At 42.9% G+C, this 23,941-nt stretch overlaps 1 protein-coding gene and 2 long non-coding RNA genes across 3 annotated transcripts; 2 read left to right on the top strand and 1 right to left on the bottom strand.

Annotated features, from left to right (window-relative positions):
• Positions 1–2,092: 2,092 nt before the first annotated feature.
• On the bottom strand, positions 2,093–7,570 carry LOC308403882. The gene is made up of 3 exons (XR_013972995.1): positions 7,442–7,570; positions 6,459–6,493; positions 2,093–6,222 (listed from the first exon to the last, which is right to left on the bottom strand). It is a non-coding gene; the product is annotated as an uncharacterized lncRNA (long non-coding RNA).
• A 647-nt stretch (positions 7,571–8,217) lies between these two features.
• LOC308403881 lies at positions 8,218–11,402 on the top strand. The gene is made up of 3 exons (XR_013972994.1): positions 8,218–8,351; positions 9,123–11,273; positions 11,329–11,402. It is a non-coding gene; the product is annotated as an uncharacterized lncRNA (long non-coding RNA).
• A 649-nt stretch (positions 11,403–12,051) lies between these two features.
• On the top strand, positions 12,052–23,655 carry LOC308404483 (uncharacterized protein). The gene is made up of 5 exons (XM_080894552.1): positions 12,052–13,066; positions 13,212–13,528; positions 13,737–13,922; positions 17,625–17,685; positions 23,546–23,655. The coding sequence occupies exons 1-5, from the start codon at positions 12,429–12,431 to the stop codon at positions 23,613–23,615; spliced, it is 1,272 nt and encodes a 423-aa protein (XP_080750678.1). The 5' UTR covers positions 12,052–12,428; the 3' UTR covers positions 23,616–23,655.
• Positions 23,656–23,941: the final 286 nt, after the last annotated feature.

Here is a 23,941-nt window from a genome sequence, read left to right as displayed (position 1 = left end):
TAGGTGGGTGCAGCCTCGACTGTACAGAGACAGACCAGACCAGCTGCACCACACAGACACTTCAAACCTAATCTGAGGACAAAAAACACATACATACATACATACATACATACATACATACATACATACATACATACATACATACATACATACATACATACATACATACATACACACACACACACAGACACAAACATCTTACCATTAAAAAAAATAGGGTTCCTTTACAATGTCAGAAGGAGGAAGGCACTAAGGCACCGCCTTCCGCCCCTCGACGCCCTCGCGGTGCCCCCTCCTTCTGACAGGAACTTCCTACAGACCAGGTATGAAGGATGCCTGAGTGGACATACAAAACTCACAAGTTCCTGGCTCTCACGGCTCCTATGCAGAGGGTTAGTCGAAGACGGAGGGGCATCGCGAGGGGCGTCGGGGGACGGGGGATTGTGCCTCACTGCCCTCCCCTTCTCCAAGAAACCCGTCTTCAACAGAGTCGAGAGAGCCGGGAACTTGTGAGGTGTGCATGTCCTGGCGAGCCTCCACCTTTTATAGGTGGGTGCAGCCTCGACTGTACAGAGACAGACCAGACCAGCTGCACCACACAGACACTTCAAACCTAATATGAGGACAAAAAACACATACATACATACATACACACACACACACACACACACACACACACACACACACCTACCTTACCATTAAAAAAATAGGGTTCCTTTACAATGTCAGAAGGAGGAAGGCACTAAGGCACCGCCTTCCGCCCCTCGACGCCCTCGCGGTGCCCCCTCCTTCTGACAGGAACTTCCTACAGACCAGGTATGAAGGATGCCTGAGTGGACATACAAAACTCACAAGTTCCTGGCTCTCACGGCTCCTATGCAGAGGGTTAGTCGAAGACGGAGGGGCATCGCGAGGGGCGTCGGGGGACGGGGGACTGTGCCTCACTGCCCTCCCCTTCTCCAAGAAACCCGTCTTCAACAGAGTCGAGAGAGCCGGGAACTTGTGAGGTGTGCATGTCCTGGCGAGCCTCCACCTTTTATAGGTGGGTGCAGCCTCGACTGTACAGAGACAGACCAGACCAGCTGCACCACACAGACACTTCAAACCTAATCTGAGGACAAAAAACACATACATACATACATACACACAGACACACACACACACACACATACACACACACACATCTCACCATTAAAAAAAATAGGGTTCCTTTACAATGTCAGAAGGAGGAAGGCACTAAGGCACCGCCTTCCGCCCCTCGACGCCCTCGCGGTGCCCCCTCCTTCTGACAGGAACTTCCTACAGACCAGGTATGAAGGATGCCTGAGTGGACATACAAAACTCACAAGTTCCTGGCTCTCACGGCTCCTATGCAGAGGGTTAGTCGAAGACGGAGGGGCATCGCGAGGGGCGTCGGGGGACGGGGGACTGTGCCTCACTGCCCTCCCCTTCTCCAAGAAATCCGTCTTCAACAGAGTCGAGAGAGCCGGGAACTTGTGAGGTGTGCATGTCCTGGTGAGCCTCCACCTTTTATAGGTGGGTGCAGCCTCGACTGTACAGAGACAGACCAGACCAGCTGCACCACACAGACACTTCAAACCTAATCTGAGTACAAAACACACACACACACACACACACACACACACACACACCTTACCATTAAAAAAATAGGGTTCCTTTACAATGTCAGAAGGAGGAAGGCACTAAGGCACCGCCTTCCGCCCCTCGACGCCCTCGCGGTGCCCCCTCCTTCTGACAGGAACTTCCTACAGACCAGGTATGAAGGATGCCTGAGTGGACATACAAAACTCACAAGTTCCTGGCTCTCACGGCTCCTATGCAGAGGGTTAGTCGAAGACGGAGGGGCATCGCGAGGGGCGTCGGGGGACGGGGGATTGTGCCTCACTGCCCTCCCCTTCTCCAAGAAACCCGTCTTCAACAGAGTCGAGAGAGCCGGGAACTTGTGAGGTGTGCATGTCCTGGTGAGCCTCCACCTTTTATAGGTGGGTGCAGCCTCGACTGTACAGAGACAGACCAGACCAGCTGCACCACACAGACACTTCAAACCTAATCTGAGTACAAAACACACACACACACACACACACACCTTACCATTAAAAAAATAGGGTTCCTTTACAATGTCAGAAGGAGGAAGGCACTAAGGCACCGCCTTCCGCCCCTCGACGCCCTCGCGGTGCCCCCTCCTTCTGACAGGAACTTCCTACAGACCAGGTATGAAGGATGCCTGAGTGGACATACAAAACTCACAAGTTCCTGGCTCTCACGGCTCCTATGCAGAGGGTTAGTCGAAGACGGAGGGGCATCGCGAGGGGCGTCGGGGGACGGGGGACTGTGCCTCACTGCCCTCCCCTTCTCCAAGAAACCCGTCTTCAACAGAGTCGAGAGAGCCGGGAACTTGTGAGGTGTGCATGTCCTGGCGAGCCTCCACCTTTTATAGGTGGGTGCAGCCTCGACTGTACAGAGACAGACCAGACCAGCTGCACCACACAGACACTTCAAACCTAATATGAGGACAAAAAACACATACATACATACATACATACACACAGACACAGACACAGACACAGACACACACACACACACACACACAGACACAAACATCTTACCATTAAAAAAATAGGGTTCCTTTACAATGTCAGAAGGAGGAAGGCACTAAGGCACCGCCTTCCGCCCCTCGACGCCCTCGCGGTGCCCCCTCCTTCTGACAGGAACTTCCTACAGACCAGGTATGAAGGATGCCTGAGTGGACATACAAAACTCACAAGTTCCTGGCTCTCACGGCTCCTATGCAGAGGGTTAGTCGAAGACGGAGGGGCATCGCGAGGGGCGTCGGGGGACGGGGGACTGTGCCTCACTGCCCTCCCCTTCTCCAAGAAACCCGTCTTCAACAGAGTTGAGAGAGCCGGGAACTTGTGAGGTGTGCATGTCCTGGTGAGCCTCCACCTTTTATAGGTGGGTGCAGCCTCGACTGTACAGAGACAGACCAGACCAGCTGCACCACACAGACACTTCAAACCTAATCTGAGTAAAAAAAAACACATACATACATACATACATACATACATACATACATACACACAGACACACACACACACAGACACAAACATCTTACCATTAAAAAAAATAGGGTTCCTTTACAATGTCAGAAGGAGGAAGGCACTAAGGCACCGCCTTCCGCCCCTCGACGCCCTCGCGGTGCCCCCTCCTTCTGACAGGAACTTCCTACAGACCAGGTATGAAGGATGCCTGAGTGGACATACAAAACTCACAAGTTCCTGGCTCTCACGGCTCCTATGCAGAGGGTTAGTCGAAGACGGAGGGGCATCGCGAGGGGCGTCGGGGGACGGGGGATTGTGCCTCACTGCCCTCCCCTTCTCCAAGAAACCCGTCTTCAACAGAGTCGAGAGAGCCGGGAACTTGTGAGGTGTGCATGTCCTGGCGAGCCTCCACCTTTTATAGGTGGGTGCAGCCTCGACTGTACAGAGACAGACCAGACCAGCTGCACCACACAGACACTTCAAACCTAATATGAGGACAAAAAACACAGACACACACACACACACACACACACACACACACACACCTTACCATTAAAAAAACTGGGTTCCTTTACAATGTCAGAAGGAGGAAGGCACTAAGGCACCGCCTTCCGCCCCTCGACGCCCTCGCGGTGCCCCCTCCTTCTGACAGGAACTTCCTACAGACCAGGTATGAAGGATGCCTGAGTGGACATACAAAACTCACAAGTTCCTGGCTCTCACGGCTCCTATGCAGAGGGTTAGTCGAAGACGGAGGGGCATCGCGAGGGGCGTCGGGGGACGGGGGACTGTGCCTCACTGCCCTCCCCTTCTCCAAGAAACCCGTCTTCAACAGAGTCGAGAGAGCCGGGAACTTGTGAGGTGTGCATGTCCTGGTGAGCCTCCACCTTTTATAGGTGGGTGCAGCCTCGACTGTACAGAGACAGACCAGACCAGCTGCACCACACAGACACTTCAAACCTAATCTGAGTACAAAACACACACACACACACACACACACACACACACACACACACACACACACACACACACACACACACACACACACACACACACACACACACACACACACACACACACACACACACACCTTACCATTAAAAAAATAGGGTTCCTTTACAATGTCAGAAGGAGGAAGGCACTAAGGCACCGCCTTCCGCCCCTCGACGCCCTCGCGGTGCCCCCTCCTTCTGACAGGAACTTCCTACAGACCAGGTATGAAGGATGCCTGAGTGGACATACAAAACTCACAAGTTCCTGGCTCTCACGGCTCCTATGCAGAGGGTTAGTCGAAGACGGAGGGGCATCGCGAGGGGCGTCGGGGGACGGGGGACTGTGCCTCACTGCCCTCCCCTTCTCCAAGAAACCCGTCTTCAACAGAGTCGAGAGAGCCGGGAACTTGTGAGGTGTGCATGTCCTGGCGAGCCTCCACCTTTTATAGGTGGGTGCAGCCTCGACTGTACAGAGACAGACCAGACCAGCTGCACCACACAGACACTTCAAACCTAATCTGAGGACAAAAAACACATACATACATACATACACACAGACACACACACACACACACATACACACACACACATCTCACCATTAAAAAAAATAGGGTTCCTTTACAATGTCAGAAGGAGGAAGGCACTAAGGCACCGCCTTCCGCCCCTCGACGCCCTCGCGGTGCCCCCTCCTTCTGACAGGAACTTCCTACAGACCAGGTATGAAGGATGCCTGAGTGGACATACAAAACTCACAAGTTCCTGGCTCTCACGGCTCCTATGCAGAGGGTTAGTCGAAGACGGAGGGGCATCGCGAGGGGCGTCGGGGGACGGGGGACTGTGCCTCACTGCCCTCCCCTTCTCCAAGAAATCCGTCTTCAACAGAGTCGAGAGAGCCGGGAACTTGTGAGGTGTGCATGTCCTGGTGAGCCTCCACCTTTTATAGGTGGGTGCAGCCTCGACTGTACAGAGACAGACCAGACCAGCTGCACCACACAGACACTTCAAACCTAATCTGAGTACAAAACACACACACACACACACACACACACACCTTACCATTAAAAAAATAGGGTTCCTTTACAATGTCAGAAGGAGGAAGGCACTAAGGCACCGCCTTCCGCCCCTCGACGCCCTCGCGGTGCCCCCTCCTTCTGACAGGAACTTCCTACAGACCAGGTATGAAGGATGCCTGAGTGGACATACAAAACTCACAAGTTCCTGGCTCTCACAGCTCCTATGCAGAGGGTTAGTCGAAGACGGAGGGGCATCGCGAGGGGCGTCGGGGGACGGGGGACTGTGCCTCACTGCCCTCCCCTTCTCCAAGAAACCCGTCTTCAACAGAGTCGAGAGAGCCGGGAACTTGTGAGGTGTGCATGTCCTGGTGAGCCTCCACCTTTTATAGGTGGGTGCAGCCTCGACTGTACAGAGACAGACCAGACCAGCTGCACCACACAGACACTTCAAACCTAATATGAGGACAAAAAACACATACATACATACATACACACAGACACAGACACACACACACACACACACAGACACAAACATCTTACCATTAAAAAAAAATAGGGTTCCTTTACAATGTCAGAAGGAGGAAGGCACTAAGGCACCGCCTTCCGCCCCTCGACGCCCTCGCGGTGCCCCCTCCTTCTGACAGGAACTTCCTACAGACCAGGTATGAAGGATGCCTGAGTGGACATACAAAACTCACAAGTTCCTGGCTCTCACGGCTCCTATGCAGAGGGTTAGTCGAAGACGGAGGGGCATCGCGAGGGGCGTCGGGGGACGGGGGATTGTGCCTCACTGCCCTCCCCTTCTCCAAGAAACCCGTCTTCAACAGAGTCGAGAGAGCCGGGAACTTGTGAGGTGTGCATGTCCTGGTGTGGTGAGCCTCCACCTTTTATAGGTGGGTGCAGCCTCGACTGTACAGAGACAGACCAGACCAGCTGCACCACACAGACACTTCAAACCTAATCTGAGTACAACACACACACACACACACACACACACACACACACACACACACACACACACACACACACACACACACGAAGCGCTGCCTGAGGAAAGCGGGGAGGATCATCAAGGACTCCAGTCACCCCAGCCATAAACTGTTCCGACTACTTCCCACAGGAAGGAGGTTCTGCAGCATCCGGTCCCGTACCAGCAGACTGAGAGACAGATTTTTCCATCAGGCCATCAGACTGCTGAACACTTCATAGACACCTCAGCTTCACAACTGGAACTTCAACATTAATTTCACTCACATGTACTGTACCAATGTACCTGCACATGTGATGTGACAATAAAAGTGATTTGATTTGATTTGACATGTATATTCAAACCTCAAGGACAAAAACCAGAGGACAAAAACTACAAGAACAATATAAATATGGAGAAAACTAACCTTAGAAACATGCAGGGTGACCGGAGACAGCAGCACTGCAGACATGAGGACAGGCAGACAGTTAAGGCTGTGTGAGAGTCAAGTTCACTCCTATATATGACCTCCTATCGCAGAATGCGTTACTGTGACAACGCAGGCTTTGTGCTTTGAAGTGTGGTGATTGGTGACGTCATTGGAACGGCCTGTGATCTTACGTCACACTAGCCCGGATCAATTTGAAAAAGGCGTTTTTGTCTGAAAATGCTCGTGTCCAAACTACCGTTTTCACAGAGTTGTGTGTCCACATTGAAACGGCCGAAAACGCTTACGTTCCAGTACTGCGCATGCGTGAAACGCAAGGTGACTGGACCTGCCTCATTTCTGTCTGCCGTTTATTTACTTTCCGGCTCTTTGAAACGTGCAGGAAAATGAAAAGGAAAAGCGACGAGTTTTTTAAATGGACTAACAATGAGGTGGAGTTGTTGCTGCAAGTAATACAAAAGTACAAAGTTGCAAAAGCGATTGAGAATTAAAGAATTTGAAGAAAAGCTATCTGCTATCTTTGTGTTTTGCAGCAGAGAAAAAATATAGTTTATGTCAATAAAGCCTTTGATCCGGAGAAGAAAAGGATGTCAGGAGGGGACCTGGATCTGTGTGTTTACGCCTGCGTGTTCTGACGCCATGACATCTTGAAGATGCCGTTACCACAGAAACTGATTTTTGGGCATTTTACAAATTTTAGTCCATTAAGCTATTTTTAACCATTTCATTTTAAAGAAAAGTGTCAAATTTGAAGCCTTCAAATCAAAGTAACACCTTTTTTCATATTCATACACCAGTCGTTAATAATTTCTACACCTCTCCCGGAAAATTTAAAACATACAAACAATTTACGGGAAACAATCTTGGAATACACATATTTGATCACGTTAGAACTTGATATTCACACTGGAACTTGTTAAATTATTACAGTAATTTACATTTAAAGAAATTTTCAAACGTACCTGCAGCGAAGTCCAGGTGACAGTCGGGGAGTCCGGGTCCACGGCGAGCCATCTTCAAACTTGAAAAACAAAAACAAGTACAAACGATCCACAGATGAAGTACTTGTTGTGCTCTCAAATTAAATCCGCTTTTAGTAAAATGTTTTGCAAAACTTAGCTTTCCACAGGCTGAGGTTGGAGCAGGTCGAAACAAGTCCACGAGCAAGTGTAAACGGACGTTTGGAACCTTGTGCAGCATTTAAATACCCTCGGCGACCATGGTTACGGTTGTCAACGTGTACACGTGCACGTGATAGAACTATCCGATTGTTCAGTCTGACGTCACTAGCCGTGTCTGGGTCTAAACTCCGCTGCAGGTCCATATATCAAACGATCACTATGGCATTACTGAGAGTTGAAAAACTGTCTAAAGTCTTTCATCTTTAATAAAATGATCAGCGTTCTGCTCTACCAGGTGTAACAATTGAGTTTAACATCCAGGCATCCATGAAAACGGAATTTATGACATTTAACGGAGTTAGAAGTTAGCAGGGAGTTAGCTCGCTAGCTTCTATCTAAATACAATATAACATGTCCTGACTGCGGGGTTTTGGAAACAAGTTAAAACGTACAGCTCTGCTATCACTTCCAACATAAATGAAGACAGAAAACTAAACAGCAGTGACGTTTGTCGCGCGGGAGCCTGGGATTGTTTAGCTAAACGGCCTAAACCGTTTCCCATTCATTCTCTATGGTAGTGCTAAACCACTACGGATGTAATATATTTTTGGCCACTACGGTCTTCCGGCGCTGTAACGAGTTTGAGATGCGGCGGCACTTTTAAAAAATCTCCTCTTTTACGTTTCGGGAGAGAAAACAAGTAACTCAACGCTCGCAACACATCCCAACGCTCCTCATTCATTGATCAAAGGTAAGAAACGTCGTTTGAAATAACAGTAAACCAAACAGAATACATTTACAGGTGTATATTACAGGTAATAGGCGTGTTGCGATTGCATTTACGAAGCATCCATCGCTCAGTTAAAGACGGTGGGAGTTTATCTGCTGTTGTAAAGTGGCACGGTAAAAAATGAATGAACGTGATCCTTAAATAAATTACGTGTTTCATTGACGTGTTTTGCCATTAAATAAACTTTGTAGGTTTCCGACTGCTGTGACACTGACATTACTATAATGTGGTACAATTAAATAACCAATAAGTGTCTTGTTATGAGATGACATGCTAAATGACTGAACCTGCTTTAAAAGAAAATGTATTGCTTTCATGTTGTAATGGTCAGTCACCTTATCAATGCGAAAATCTGTTTTGATATCTCTAACATGAGCAATGCCCACTCGTGTATGAATAAACACGATAGCTTAAATACATATATGTTGTTAATCTACCAGCAATTCTTATGTGCCATGACTACTAAGCAGTTACCACAAATTTTGCAGATATGCCAATAATCATTCAACCATGAAAGGTTTTTATTTACAGACAGAACAGTTTGTTATACCTGGAGGAAAAAACACTTTTATCCCAAATGTTGTCAATGTTCTTTCAAATTGAGTCTCGTTATTGTTCTCCTGCATCCTGCTGTGTAAACCCAGCAGCAAGATTATAACCTGAAATGTCTTTGTTTGTGTTTGGAATCAATTTTGTTTAATATAATTGTTTATTTTTTCACTGCTTGTCAAGATGCAGAAGAAAGTTGCGCCATATCCAGGGAAAATCTCTGTGGTTGTTCCGCAAGGGGCCACTTGGATACCTTCTCCAGGACCCGTCAAAAGAAGCTCGACGGATTAAAAATGACCCCAAACTGCAGGACAAGTCTGCACCTGTGAGGGATGATGTTGTACATCAGAATGCTCTGACTGTCATCTATCAGAGAGGAGGGGATGAGTCTGACATGAAGGAAGTGCAGGGAGAGTACATTCTGCAGTTTGGAAAGTATAAAGGGAAATCTTTCCGGTGGCTTCTGGGGAATGATGTCGGGTACACCATGTACCTGATCAAAGATCTCCAGAAGGAAGAGGCTGCAGGGACCTCTGTGGAAGAAGGGCATGGCAAGGAGAGCTTGCATTCATTTGTACAGTATGCCCTCAGCTTTACAGAGATAAAGACTCTTCTGAACTGCAAGACCAGCAGAGTGAGTGTTGCTGCAGAAGCCTCTGAGGATGATCAGCTGGTTGGCTTTGGCTCACGAGCCAAGAGCACCTGGAAGGAGATTCAGGAGTCTCCTTTCTACGAGGCAGAGAGACAAAGATGGGTGGAAGAAAAGAGGAAATAGGGGAGAAACTGTTGATATTGTACATAAGATAGTTTTGTTCTACTTTTGTAATGTTTATTTTGTTTATATAAATAAAAACTGATTGTAAATATAAAAATGTGAATAAATTGTGTTCTGTAAAAATAGCAGCACAGCTCTCTTCTTTATAACCTCTTAGAGTTCACCTGTATGTTTATATACCTGTGTGTGCTCACCATCAGGTAATCAGTTTTAAAAAGCTATGAGTGCAGCCCTGAAAGCTTACATATTATTTCTAAATCACTTCATGTAATGATAACAAGCCATCCTTTCTCTAGTGGGGTCTCACAGCTTTTATCTTTATAATCTTTCTGGTTGATTTGTAATATTAGAAACATGACTGCTGTCTTTTATCTGTGTGACTATACAGCCTGTTTCAGACATGACAACCAGACAGTGTCTGAAGTTATCTTTAATACATGCAACACAGCTGGAGATAGTCCAGACACTTTCTCACTTCTGATGATAATATTTTTGGTTTAGGTATTGTTGCTTTCTGGCTTGAAGCTTATCTACAAAAGCAGTTCAATAAGGAGAGATCATGTGGAAAAACCGAACATGATTTATTGAGATACAGAAATAAATGTAACTGTTAGGCAGTTAGACTCCAATGACCCATCATAGCAGAAGAAATCTCAGCAGTGACAGGATTTTGCATAAGCCACACCCCAGAGTCAAAATGCTGGTAGTGATGAAGATGGAGGCTGGGACAGGGTTCTGAGTGACCACGGTGAGGAGGAGAAAGGAGAGGAGGCGGGCTGCATAGCTGAGGATCTGAAACACAGAATGGTAGAAGCAGAAGAGCAACAGATTTAAAGCATGCAGAGTGGAGGCTGGCAAGAGCATGACTGGAATAAAGTAATGATGTCAGTACTGAGTTTGTGCTGGAAAATGAATAGATATAAACTAACAGCCACCAGGAAGCAGACAGATGACTTATTACAGACATGCCTTGTTTAAATTATGTATAAGCATCATTTTCTATGTCATCAGAATGTATCTGTATTATAGTTTTAGCTTTAGTCTTTTTATTAAAAGTTGGATGTCTGCATAATTGTAGACTATATGTCTGGTATGTATCATCTCAAGACTGTCATGATACAGTCTGAGTTATGACAGTATAGGTACGTAATGCAGAAAAATTGCTCCACAGGCCATAACACTATATAATCTAAATAAAATGATAATGAAATAAAAATTAAAAGCAAAGTGAAAAATAAATGTTATCCACAATAAGTAAATTGAAAATGGTGTTTAACTTTTGATAATGTAACACAACCTTTGTCCCAACCAGGACTCGAACCCGCGCTCAGACAGTTCAGTGTAAAAAAAACCCCATTTTTTTCCAATGCCCGAAAAGCTGCGATTTGATTGGCTGTTTCTCCGTTACACCTATACGCGAGGAGAACAACTGAGATAATCCATCCAAAATACGAGGTTAGTCATTCATATACTGCTGCATGGGCTGGGCTGTAGTTACATCCTAAGGTTTTAAAAACTGAGCTTAAATAAATGATTAGCGGTAATAAAAGCCGAGGGAGGTCAACAGGGATCACTGACAGTCAGTGATCCCTGTTGACCTCCCTTTCTTTTGAGATCAAATAGAAGAAAATACATAACATTAAACATGTTAACAACACAAAAGCCATATTAAACGCAGACTACTTTAGACCCGGAAGTAGGATTCGTGGCGTCATCACTGAACAACCGGATTGGCCTGATATAGGTCTATCATAGTGACGTGGGTTTTAATCAGTAGGGTTATATGTTTCCCAATATGATATTTTTTTTTAAAGAACATAATGTGGATTGTTTTTATTTGTTAGCTGTATGGGCAGCATTTTTGTGTATGTGATCCCTTTCCTTAAATTACATTTGCTATATACACATATTTTGCTCTCTTAGTATTTTTAGAACCTGACTAATACTGAAAACTTTAGGGTGATACTGATAAAAAGGACTTAAAAATTTAGATACTGATACATTGGTCGATACTCTTTTTACAGATAGTATACAGATTACAGAACTTGGAATGTATACAGAAATTCATGTTTTTCGCAATGATCGTTCAAAATTGGTTTACATTTGTAAATAAATACAGCAATATATCTGCAAGATTTGACCAAATTCACCACTCTTTTATACTATGCTAAACAATCAAAGATTAGCTCATGTCTAGTTGAATGATGTTTTAAAAATGTTTTCCTGTAGTGTTAATCACAGTGATGTTATGAAGTAATGTATGAACCTGACGTATGATAATATTTATCTCTACAGAGGAAACATCCATCGAAGATTGAGCAGTACAATATCACTGTGGCATCAACATCTCGTCAGCGAAAGGCCACAGCCACACCAAACAAGCTCTCAGCAAATACACAAGCCAAGTTACCAGACCTGATGTTGAGAGCTGCAAACAAACATGTTCCACAAGCAACTGTTGACATGCTTGTCATCAATTTCATATGTGAGGGTCTACAGCCATTTGCAGTGGTAGAACAGCCATCTTTCAAAGAATTGGTTACCACATTACAACCTCAAGCCAAAGTCCTCTCCAGACCCACTGTCCGTGCCAGAATCTGTGAAGCTGCTGATCACATGAAGATGACTTTGGTTGCAGCATTGGATAAAGTCAAATTTGTTGCTACCACTACTGATTGTTGGTCAGCTCATCAGAAAAGTTACCTTGGAGTCACATGCCATTGGAGGAAGAGTCCCTGGAAAGAAGATCTGTAGCACCAGCATGCAAAAGATTGAGAGGGTCTCACACATTTGACATGCTTGCTGGTGCGCTTGATGATATCCATTGCCAATACAAGATTAGAGGCAAAGTTGTAAGAACCACAACTGATATGTGGAAGGCCTTGACAAAGTTGGATCCACTGTTTGGGGCACAAAATGATGCAGATGAAGCTGAAGATGAAACAGACCCAGAAACTATTGACCTGACTGACCATATTGACTACCATGAGGCAAGTGCAATTCTTGATGAAGACTCTGGTTTGGAGTATCAACTCCCGTCTCATCAGCGATGTGCATGTCACCTGCTAAACCTTGTGGCAACATCTGATGCTGCCCTAGCAGAGAGCATGAATGAAACCTACGAGAGGCTCTCCCGTGCATGCTTTGCAAAATGCCAGGCCATTTGGAACAAAACTGGCCGATCTCATTTGGCTAATGAAGTGGTAGAGGACAAGTGTGAGCTACAGATCATTCGTCCCAATGCAACACAATGGAATTCAACCTACCTTGCCATTGAAAGGATAATACGCATCATTGATGAGAAGGGGGAAAATGCCATCAGGAGCATTTGTGAGGAGTTCAAGGTGAAAATGTGAGTAAAATTGGACACCTACCAATATGGTTGCAAATCTTGTGAATTTTCCTTAATGGATGGTTAAAAACGTGAGCAGACTCTTAATATTAAATCAGAAGATCCCTGTTATAGTCATGGTGGGTTTTGTTGTTGTGTCTTACAGGTTGAGTCCTGCAGAAGTTGCATTCCTTAGGGAGTACTGTACCACCATGAAGCCACTGGTGAAAGCTTCAAACATTCTTCAGTCTGAGTCCACTTCCTTTATGGGATGGCTCCTGCCAGTAATCCAACAACTACTGTTCAAACTTAGCAGGCTGGAGACATCAAGCAAGACATGCGTGCCACTCATCAGAGTCCTGCAAAATGGCCTTCAAAAGCGTTTTGGAGCGATGATGGAGGATCCAGAGTTGGCTGCAGCTGCAGTCCTCTTACCCAAGTTCAAGACTTCCTGGACTGACAGAGCAGATGTAACAGAGGCTGGTAAGGATTCATGTGATCCCATTTTTGTGTATTTTTACATTTGAACACATGCTTAAGTGAGTATTTCACCTAATACATTGTAAGTTATTGATGGTCTGTCCCGAATACTAAACAATCCTTTTTGAGAATTTGCCGTTTTTAAATTTGTGTTCAGGAATAATCACTGAAATTTAAATAACAAAATTGTGTTATCTACTTGCAATTACAGCCTTGACATACATCAAACAACATCTTGAAACGACAGAGCATGAGAGTGAGGATCAGCAAAGAGAGTCATCTGATGAAGATGAATTCTTCTCCAGACCAATCTCCAGAAGGCTGCAAAGTGCAGTTGAGCTTGATGGTTACCTTGCTTGTGCCACAGACACCATGGAGCTGCTGCACTCCTTCTCAGGTATCAAAAACCTCTCTCTTAAACTGAACACAGCTCTGCCTGCTTCTGCTGCGTGTGAACGACTTTTTAGCTGTGCTGGTCTACTCTTCACAGCCAAACGAAGTCGGATTGCCTCTGTTAATTTAGAAAACCAGCTCTTGCTGAAACTGAACAAAAGGTTCAGAAAGTAAAGTGTGCTTGAATGTCCAGCTTGAATGAAAAAAAAATACACAAAGCTGGAGTTCTTCTGTGTCTTTACGTGGCCAGCTGCCTCTTCTTCTCCCATTCTCTCTCCCTCTCTCTCCTGTTGCTACTTAAATGATGAAACTGATCAATGATCAGCTGATCGCTTTTCTCTCTTGTTTGTTTATCACGCATTTCGAGCCAGAAAGAGGAAACCAGCGGTGGTCGCTCTAAACAACAGCAGCAGGTTAAAACTTGATCAGCTGCTATTAGAATTTATTTAATATTACTTTCTAGTATCAGCTGATGTTGGCTGGAGCCACAGCTGTAACAGCTGCTGGTCATGATATCGGTTTGGATATATGGTGAGAGGGAAACGTGAAGATGAAACCAGGAGATGTCCTTACTGAATCATCAGAGCTGAACAGGTGATGGAGAAACAGGTTTACCTTTTAGGTGACATGAATAAGTTGAAGGGAAGTTATGAACTGTTTCTGAGAGACAAATAACATCAGGATCCTTTTTTACTGACAGCTGGTAACTGTGCAGGGACGGGTCTAGCAAAGTTTTGCAAGGGGGCAGGTAACCATATACATGCACTGTTTATAAGATTGGGGAAACCTGCAGTCAGCTGAGACTGAAGAAGTCAATTGGATGAGTGACGAAACGTTTTTCCCACAAAACGTAAAGTCCAGATGAACAGAATCAACTTTTGGAGATACTATATAGCTCGTGCTAATATCACATCTTCACATTTTTCTTTTTAGAGGTAACAATAACTTTGCATTCTCGCTACTCACCATGCTCTAAAACAGGTATATGTTAGCAATGACATCATTTAACAAATGTTTTTAAAATTCTAGCCGTGCTAATTAGCCTTAGGATTGGTTGAGGTCTGTGCAAGCCTTTGGAACAAAATCAGTCTTTTAAAGCTCACTATTTTCCAGGTGAGCCTATAGCACATTTGTTAAAGTCAGTCCGGATTGTACAGCTTCTAATCAGAAACAATTAAAGTTTGTTTCTTTTTTTCTGCTCATCAATCTTTTTCTGTAAGTAGTTACCGAAATACAGTCAACCTTTCTTCATTTTCCTAAGTGTGTGTGTGTGTATATATATATATGTATGTGTATATATATGTATGTGTATATATATGTATGTGTATGTGTATATATATATATATATATATATATATAGCACTTCAGATACTGCAGGAGTCTGACTCCGTCTGTCTTTTCTTTATATATATATATATATATATATATATATATATATATATATATATATATATATATATATATATATATATATATATATAAAAACAAACAAACCACAACGCCCCCCAGTCCCACACAGATCAACACAACCATCAAACATATTAGAGGAATATAACAGTAACAAAAGTAGATTTAAACAGGCAATACCTCTAGACTAGCAAAATAAGAGATAAAGGGTTGCCACTTGTGAAAAAATTTGGCTGTGCAACCTCTCAACGTATATTTAATTTTTTCAAGTTTTAAAAAAAACATGACATCTTCAAGCCACCGGGAAACAGTAGGATACTTAACAGACTTCCAATGCAACAATATTAGACGTCTCGCTAATAGGGATGTGAAGGCTATAATATCCTTTTGTGTGGAATCAAGTGTAAGTGAGCGAACAGGAATCCCAAATACAGCAATCAGAGGACAAGGATGAAGAGTTACCCCAAGAACAGTTGACATAATAGCAAAATACCCTGTCCAGAAACCTTGTAGCTCAGGACACAGAAAAAACATGTGGCTAAGGTACGACCAGTACTTTTAACATTTTATCAATTATTTACCAAATTAAAAAACAACATGTGGTAACTTATTTTTAATTTTGCTGCATACAAGTTGAATGAATGCTTACTGGATCTAGAACACCATTTAGATCATAACAGCTCCTGATCAGGATGAATTTCATTTTCAAATCAAATTTCATGTCGCAGTTTCACACTTTTGTAACATATTATTTCAAAGCTTGCTTATGGGCTTGTTTTGGAGCAGACCAACAGTCAGGCTCGTCTTCACCCTTACTGTCAGACTCTGAATTGATGGTTCTGCTATATCTCACCTGGCTGAGTGGGGACACATGTACTAAACGTTAGAGTTCCCACTGCAGGAGCTTGGGTTTGAGTCTGCCCTCGACCGTTTCCTGTGTGCCATACCGCCTCAGTCTCTCCCCACCTTCCTGCCTCATGTTCTGAAATCTCTTCCTCTCCATCAACTTTGAGTTTCTTTGAGTGGAGCATCTTTTGCAGCTGTGACAAAATATAGAATGGTTTCTGCAACCAGGGGAGTAAAATGTGCTGCAGTGTGAGGGCGCACAGGTGTAGGTGTGGAATTTTACATATAAATATTATAGTTTACTTCATGCACAAGAAATGTAAACATTTAATCTAACCCACTTTTCATCAACTACATAACCTTTATTGGAGAGTACATTCATAAATTGTGTGTATCACACACACAAACACACATCCACTAAACTCTCTCGTTTTATATCTCTCCCTCTCTCTTGTGAATGATGGAAGTTTGGTGGACTGTGTGGTTTGTCTGGCTGAAAGTTGTGTTTTTTTTATGTGTGGTGTGTTGTGAGGCTGATTATGAGTTAGTGTAATTGTGTATGGTGTTGTTAGCGTAGTTTATGTGGCGTTAGTGGTTTTTCCTGGATGCAGAGCAGGTCAGTATGCCGTGGACTTTTACACCACCATGTTAGGGATGGAGTAAAGTAATAAAGCTTGAGTGGAGAAGCTGCTGCAGGGGCTTCCTCAGCTGAGCTCTGAGGACAGAGCTGTCCTGGATGCTAACTTTTCTTTGGAGGAGATTAGTGCTGCTGCTGGTCAGCTGGCTCCTGCACAGGGTGGGCTGCCTGCAGACTTCTGTAAAAGACTGTTACTGGCATCGAGCCATCATGTGGGGCTCTCTCTTCTCCCTAAAAAACAGAGATTTGTCTCTGCTTAGAAATGGAGACGTGGCTCTGTTATGCACAGATTACTAACTTCCTTCAAAAGTACTGGCCACCAGGCCGAAACACTTTGTGAAATGAATCGCTCACAGAGATCAGTCGTACTGTGTACCACACAGCTCTAATGTGAACAAGAGTTTTCTCATGAGAGACTTGGTAGTTATTTGTAAATTGTACAGTTTGATGTTGGAATAATTTCTTTAGATTAAGAGAAAGTGTTTGATAGGATTGACAATCTTTTTTGTTTTTCCATTATGAGAAGTTTTGCTTTTTGGAGGTGGATTTTTGTCACTTTTGGGGCTGTTGTATCAGGCGGCTTTCTGTTTTGTGAAAGTGGATGATGGGCTGAGCCGCCCAGTATAAGTTTGGAGAGGATCTAACTGGAATGTCCTGTTTCTGGAATATATATTTATATTGGTATATTTGTTAGAATTTTTAATCTTTGTTGAATGTTTTAAGAGATAAATAAGCAAAGTTATCTAGATTTATGTTGCCAGGTTTATGTCGGAGGCCTCTGCTGGTGTTGTCATTGTTTTTCTGTTTTCATTACAGATCAGAGTGATGTGGACTTTCTCAAAAGATGTTTAGATTTGTATGAGAACCTTCAGCAAAGGTGAGCTGGTGAAAAAATATGGTGTAACAGGTTTGTTGGTGGTCATATAGAGACTTTTTTTTTTTTTTAGGAAAAGAAGAGTCTCGGAGGTTGCCATGGAGACGGTCTGTGTCAGACTGTCTAAACCAAAAATGGATGCTGTACATACACTGATAAATGTCATTTCAGGAGTGGCCAGATTGAAATCCAGAGAAAACTATGCTAGAGGTGAAAGGTCAAACATTGGTCATCATGTTGAGATTTTTTTAATACCACAGACTGACAAAGAAAACTGAAATTTGTGAATTTTAAAGGTGTGCAAGATGTGCTGTGTTCAGTCGCAGGGCCTTGCCCTTTTATTTCATTTGTCTTTGGTTTCGAGTTTTTATTTGTGCTCTTGTAATTATTTTGTGATAAAACTTTTTCTATTTTGAGATCAAGATTCAAGTGGAAATCTTTGTGTGTCTGTCTCTCCCTTGGTTTCTGTAGAGGTACAGTGTGGGGGCGCCTGGATAAATGTTAAACAGAAGCTAGATGTAGTGTTCCTCCACTGTCCGTTAAGGATATGAGGAAAAGAAATGGTCAAGAACAAAGTGTATGGTGTATTTATAAAAGAAAATGGCTTTTAAATTGTATACCAAAACGACCACCAGAAAGTCAACTACAACTTGTTACATAATCATCATGACTGTTGTATCAGTTTAACAGTTTATGGGTTGACTTCTTTCGGTTCATTCACTGTTTACATCATGAAGGAAAAAGAAGGCAACAGGCTGAGAAATGAAGCTGTTGTGTGTCTTTGTGGCCACACGGGGGCAGTGCTGCATAAATAGTAGAATCTCTTCCTGGACACTTTTTCTGGACCTCTTTTTAAATGACTAATAAAGACAACAACAACATGAATTACATCAGGATCTGATATGGTTGTCTTTTTTTGTTGAGCTTTATATATTTCAGAATGCCTAGAGTTTGTTTGTTTCCCATGTTTTGTGATACAGAACATCTCCTCTCAGACGGCTGTTGTCTCATAATGGGTCATTACCTGGTCTGATGGGGTGTTTGTTCCATTTATAAATCAAGTGATTGATTTGTGAAATGAGAGATGGCCTCTGACCTGCTGACTGGTGTCTGATCTTCTCTGCTCCCCTCAAATTTGACAACTACTCGGCTAATGTGATGGTGGACAGGAAGTCACTAAACCTGGGACTCTGGAAACACATTTCTAGGGATAAAAAGTTAATGTAGATCGTTTCAGGAGATAAATATTAAATGATCGATTTGGCGATTATACTAATATAGTAAGAAAAGAATGTATGAAGAAAAGATTTTTTATCTATACACTTAAGCAACGACCAGAGTCTTAGAATTGCGCTTTCACCAGGTTTTACTTGACTGAACAACAGAACTTCTCTGTCTCCTTTATAAGGGGTCACATCCTGAGTTACACAATGAGTCTTTCAAATGTGTGCGATAACCCACTGCATGTGTAGTCGTGCTGAGACCGCGTGGTCTTATTTTTATTACCCCTTGATTCAGCTGTGACCTGCTTATCAAGTCTTTTTACAAGTACATCATAATTATCTGCTCTCATGCAGACATAAGTTGAGCAATGGTTTAACAAACTTTCCCATCAAAAACATGAAGGTTTAGCTTTAAGCTTATTTGTCCAAACAACAAAGGATAAACTGCCAGCACCTGGACTGAAACAGAACATAGTAGTGTTGGATGTAAGTAAAGGAAATACAAGTATAACTGTGACTATGGAACAAATCTCCTTCAATGTTAAACCTTAATGTTAACCTGATTGTGTTTATTAGAAAAATCAGCCATTACAGTGTCTGTGATTGCTTCACATAGTTAGTTAACTCTGGTTGTCTGTGGGGTTGTGTCAAACTTGGAGTGGAAAAAAAGCATAAAAACTGTGGAAGATGCAGACTGTGAAAGTCTAGTTTATTTCATGAATACAATTATTTTTTTTACAGTCGCTAGAACAAAGTAGCGTACATTCATGATAAAGTAAATACCACAACACAACATGGACAGTAAGAAGTAAACTGAATTGTCTTAGAACTTATTATATTCTTTAAGCTTAAAAGCAACACCTAGGATTCGACTGTTTGTGTTTTAAACCTTTTATTCAAAACTAGTATGTGTCAACACTTCTTTCTCCCAGCAGCATTATTGAAGTGACACTTTAACGACACTTTACCTGCTGATGCTTCACATCACAATCTTTATGACGAAAAAGCTCAGATGTCTGTGCTGTCACTTGTTATGAAAATGGACAGAACCTGGGCTCAGGCTTCCTCTTCTTCTTTCCTTCCTCTTTAATAATAACCATAGATCAGTAAAATAGCCATATTTTTAAACAAATGATTGTGATGAAGAGAATTTTTTTTTCTAGTGTGCATGAACTCAAAATCTTTTAAGTTTAAATCTTTTTTGTTTACCAATAACTGGGGAAATCCAAACTTGATGTACCAGGTCAACTCAGCGAGCTCCTGTCTTGACCTCCCCTCTGCGCGTGCGCGCGTGCGCACGCACGCACGCACGCACGCGCACACACACACACACACACACACAATCATCATAAATGCCATGATATCTTTCTTGTTCAAATAGTTTATTCACTTAACAAAGAGGTAGCTTGGAAACTCAGTAAGAAGGAGGAAAAATAGTTTAAGGACATTTTCTCAAATAAAGAGGATTTCATCATCTTTCTGTTCATAATGGGGCGATTGTGGCTCAAGAGTTGGGAGTTCGCCTTGTAACCGGAAGGTTGCCGGTTCGAGCCCCGGCTTGTACGGCCGCGGTCGTTGTGTCCTTGGGCAAGATACTTCCCCCGTTGCCTACTGGTGGCGCCAGTGTCGGGCAGCCTCGCCTCTGTCAGTGCGCCCCAGGGTGGCTGTGGCTACAATGTAGCTTGCCATCACCAGTGTGTGAATGGGTGGATGACTGGTTGTGTAAAGCGCTTTGGGGACCTTAGGGACTAGTAAAGCACTATACAAATACAGGCTAAATAAAAGAAGAGATACATCAGAAACAAATCAGTAGATCCAGAAATTATAGAGTCAAACTCTTTTCAGCTGTAGAGGTACACTTCATGCACTCCTTAGCGTACAGTTCAAATGCCTGTGTTAGGGTGCATTGTTTCAGTTTCATTAAGTCTTCTTGCAGTTACATGATAATTATTATGCTGGAGTGATCAAAGCTCATAAACATCTGAGTTACACAATGAGTCTTTCAAATGTGTGGAATATCCCAGCTGTAACCTTTGCTTTCAATTTGGTTAAATTTGGCATTCAGATCACAGACTAAACAACAAGTACAGTAGGTCTTCCACTCCACAATTAAAAATAGCAACACTCATGCAAGGCTTTATTCTCCATAGAGTCAACATAAAGCAACATTAAATAATGGATCTTTCATCTGAAAAAATTACAGTTTGTATAAATTTACACTGAAGACCAAAATACACACACATACATAAAACCCATAAATCACTAAAACCTATTAAAACACATGGAAAATTACCTCATTTGTTGTGCTATTCAAAGATGTGTATGTGTGTGTATTCAGGCCAAGTCATAAAGAAAGCAATAGAGGTCAATATACTTTATGTTCTACAGTCGCTGCAGATTAATGAATTATAGTGGAAACTTGAAGATCCTAGGTATAGTAGTTTGTGGGAAATAAATACAGTGAAGTGACCATTTAGCTCTTGTGGCATGAAACTGCTTAGTGCATTATTATTTGCTTTTCTACAATATGATATTTGTTTAATAATTGATTGATTTAGTGCATAAAATAGTTGATAAATAAAATGTTAAATATCTAATCTAAGGGAGTGTCTTTGACACATGCTGACTGCATTCTTCTTATAACCAGAACAGGAAGTGAGATCAGAGGAGAACAAGAGTGAGCAGTTTGGTGAAAGGAACAGGAAGGATGAAGAAGAGGTGAATATCCACACAGTTTAAAAGGAGACATCATGGCACAATAAGAGCACAAGCTCTAAGATGAAGACTGGTAATGATTAAAAACTGCACTAAATAGTATCATTCTGTGACTTCACACTTTAGGTAGTGCATAACATGTACCACTTTATATTAATTTTACTATATGTTTAAATAAATAAAAACAAATAACTTTAAAAGGTGCTGTTATTGAGTGAAAATTCAAAAGACTTCATGGCTGGGGAGAAAAAGGGAGAAAGATGGAGGAACACAGCACACATAAGAAACAGGTAAGAGTGGACATGAAGTCAAAGTCAGGGACATGTCCGATAATAAAGACCTTCCACCTGGCTACATATATGTCACTTCTGCTTTGCCCACATTCATCTATGGTGATCGCTCATAACTAAGCAGGGTGCTATGCTCTTATCAAACGATGATCCGAAACTGCTCTTAAAATAATTATTACAAGAATATATACATATTTTTTTTGTTATTTTTTTAGTTGAATATAAAATGTTTGTGTGTGATTGTCAGTACAAAGAGGAAGCGCGGACAGAGAGACTGGAACTAACAGAGATCAGGTGGATTTTTCACAACATCTACATGCATTAAATGGATGCGTTGTGTGCTTTTCAGTAGCACTCTGCTATTAATGTGAATAATAGCATTTAGCAACATTCACATCACTGTAAACTTGAACAGGATGAATGCCACTATACTGATGTGACAGACTACAAATCTGTTCTCCACTCTCTGAATTGGTGTACACGAGTCTCTGTGCTGAGTCTGCACAACAAAGTGTTTGGGTTTGCATGAATTCAAAAGCTGTCATTTAAAATCAGCTCTATTACCAGTTTGCTTCTTGTGCAGGTACGTGGAGTCGCAGGGGGATTTTGAACTGTCTGTATTGTATAATGGTACTTTAAATACTTGATGATTTGGTGGACCTGCCTCTATGTGGTTAAGAGACTGAAACAATGCCGTGCAGGTTTCTCCTCTGATCTGCTTTTTCTTAAACTGTTTTTGAAATTTACTGTCAACATGACTGTGCCATTGCATCGGGTTTTAAACTAAAGTGACCACCGTAAAGCTGATGTATTATATTAAAATCTGTTATTCTTAGACACTGCTGTAGGTCATCCAAAAATTACATTTCTTTTGAAGGCAACACTAAAAGCATGACATTAAGACTGAGCTGAGCCCTCCTAAAGGTTTGATGCTGGAGTCGCCCCTGATTGAGTGCTTCTCACACATTTATGATTTTGAACAATTTACAGAAAATAATATCAACAGTAAGTACTTTTAAAGACTTAACATATAATAATAGTTGCTGAATTCATGCAAGTCAAATAACTGATTGATCAACTACAGAAACAAAATTGTACTTCATGCGTTTCATGAGCACAAATCTTCATCTGTAAAATAACAACTAAAGATGTCAGATAATTGTAGTGAAGTCAAATGTACCAATTTCCACTTAGAAGCAGCAGAGAAGAAGCCACAAATGTGATGGAAAGACCGATGTAATGCCTCTATCACCCACTGTCCTTGCTGACCTGCATTGGCTTCCCGTTAAGTATCGCATTCAATTCAAAATCCTGCTGCTCACCTTCCGAATTATTAACGATATAGCTCCAAGCTACCTCATTGAGCTCCTTAGACATACACCCCTACGGTGTAATTTTACATGTAGTTGTTTTTTTTACTGTGTAATAATATTCAGCATTGCTATCAATACATTTTTCAAAAAATGCTTCTCTGTGCAAAATGGGATTAAAAACATAAACTGTGGGTGTGGCGGAGGTGTGGTCCGGGGCGCGGCTGCAGGGGAGGAGTGGTGCAGTGAGCTCAACGGGGCGATGCTGGTAAGAACAGCTGATGGCGATTTTGGACTGATGGTGGTTTTCCTTTCCTTTATATAGTGAGGTGGAGAGGAGCGGAGGAGAGAGACGCTGGGGAAACCGACCGCTGTCAGACGGTGTTCTGTTGTAATTCAGTGCACACTCTTAATAAATGTGGGATCTGATGACAACGACCTGTGTGTGGGTGTATCTGTGCCTAGCGTGTGTCACAGTGGGATACTGTTATTCCGTGATTTGAACCGGGGGAACAAATCGTGGCAGGATCAGCCTGATATTTTTTGTATCCCACTCTAACTTTACTGTATAAAGAGCTAACGTCTCCAAAATGTCAGGAGTAGTTAGTCATTACAACAAGTGTTTGTGAACTAAAAATCAAGAATGTGGGATACTGTTTGTCCGTGATTTGAACAGCCCAGCGCTGCTCCCGACGAAGGGAAAACCAATTCTGCAGGGGAG

Source organism: Rhamphochromis sp. 'chilingali' (genome assembly GCF_963969265.1).
Source record: "Rhamphochromis sp. 'chilingali' genome assembly, chromosome: 10".
NCBI classification, from domain to species: domain Eukaryota; kingdom Metazoa; phylum Chordata; class Actinopteri; order Cichliformes; family Cichlidae; genus Rhamphochromis; species Rhamphochromis sp. 'chilingali'.
The sequence above is the reverse complement of the archived record's forward strand: the minus strand, read 5'-3'. Positions and strand labels throughout refer to the sequence as shown.

What these genes read in the sequence shown, in the direction of transcription:
- LOC308404483 (XM_080894552.1), top strand. Translation starts at nt 12,429, where the DNA reads ATGCCATTGGAGGAAGAGTCCCTGGAAAGAAGATCTGTAGCACCAGCA. An exon ending in AGCAGATGTAACAGAGGCTG is followed by an intron (nt 13,529 to 13,736) that starts GTAAGGATTCAT and finishes TTGCAATTACAG; the next exon opens with CCTTGACATACATCAAACAA. An exon ending in GCTGCTGCACTCCTTCTCAG is followed by an intron (nt 13,923 to 17,624) that starts GTATCAAAAACC and finishes TTTTCATTACAG; the next exon opens with ATCAGAGTGATGTGGACTTT.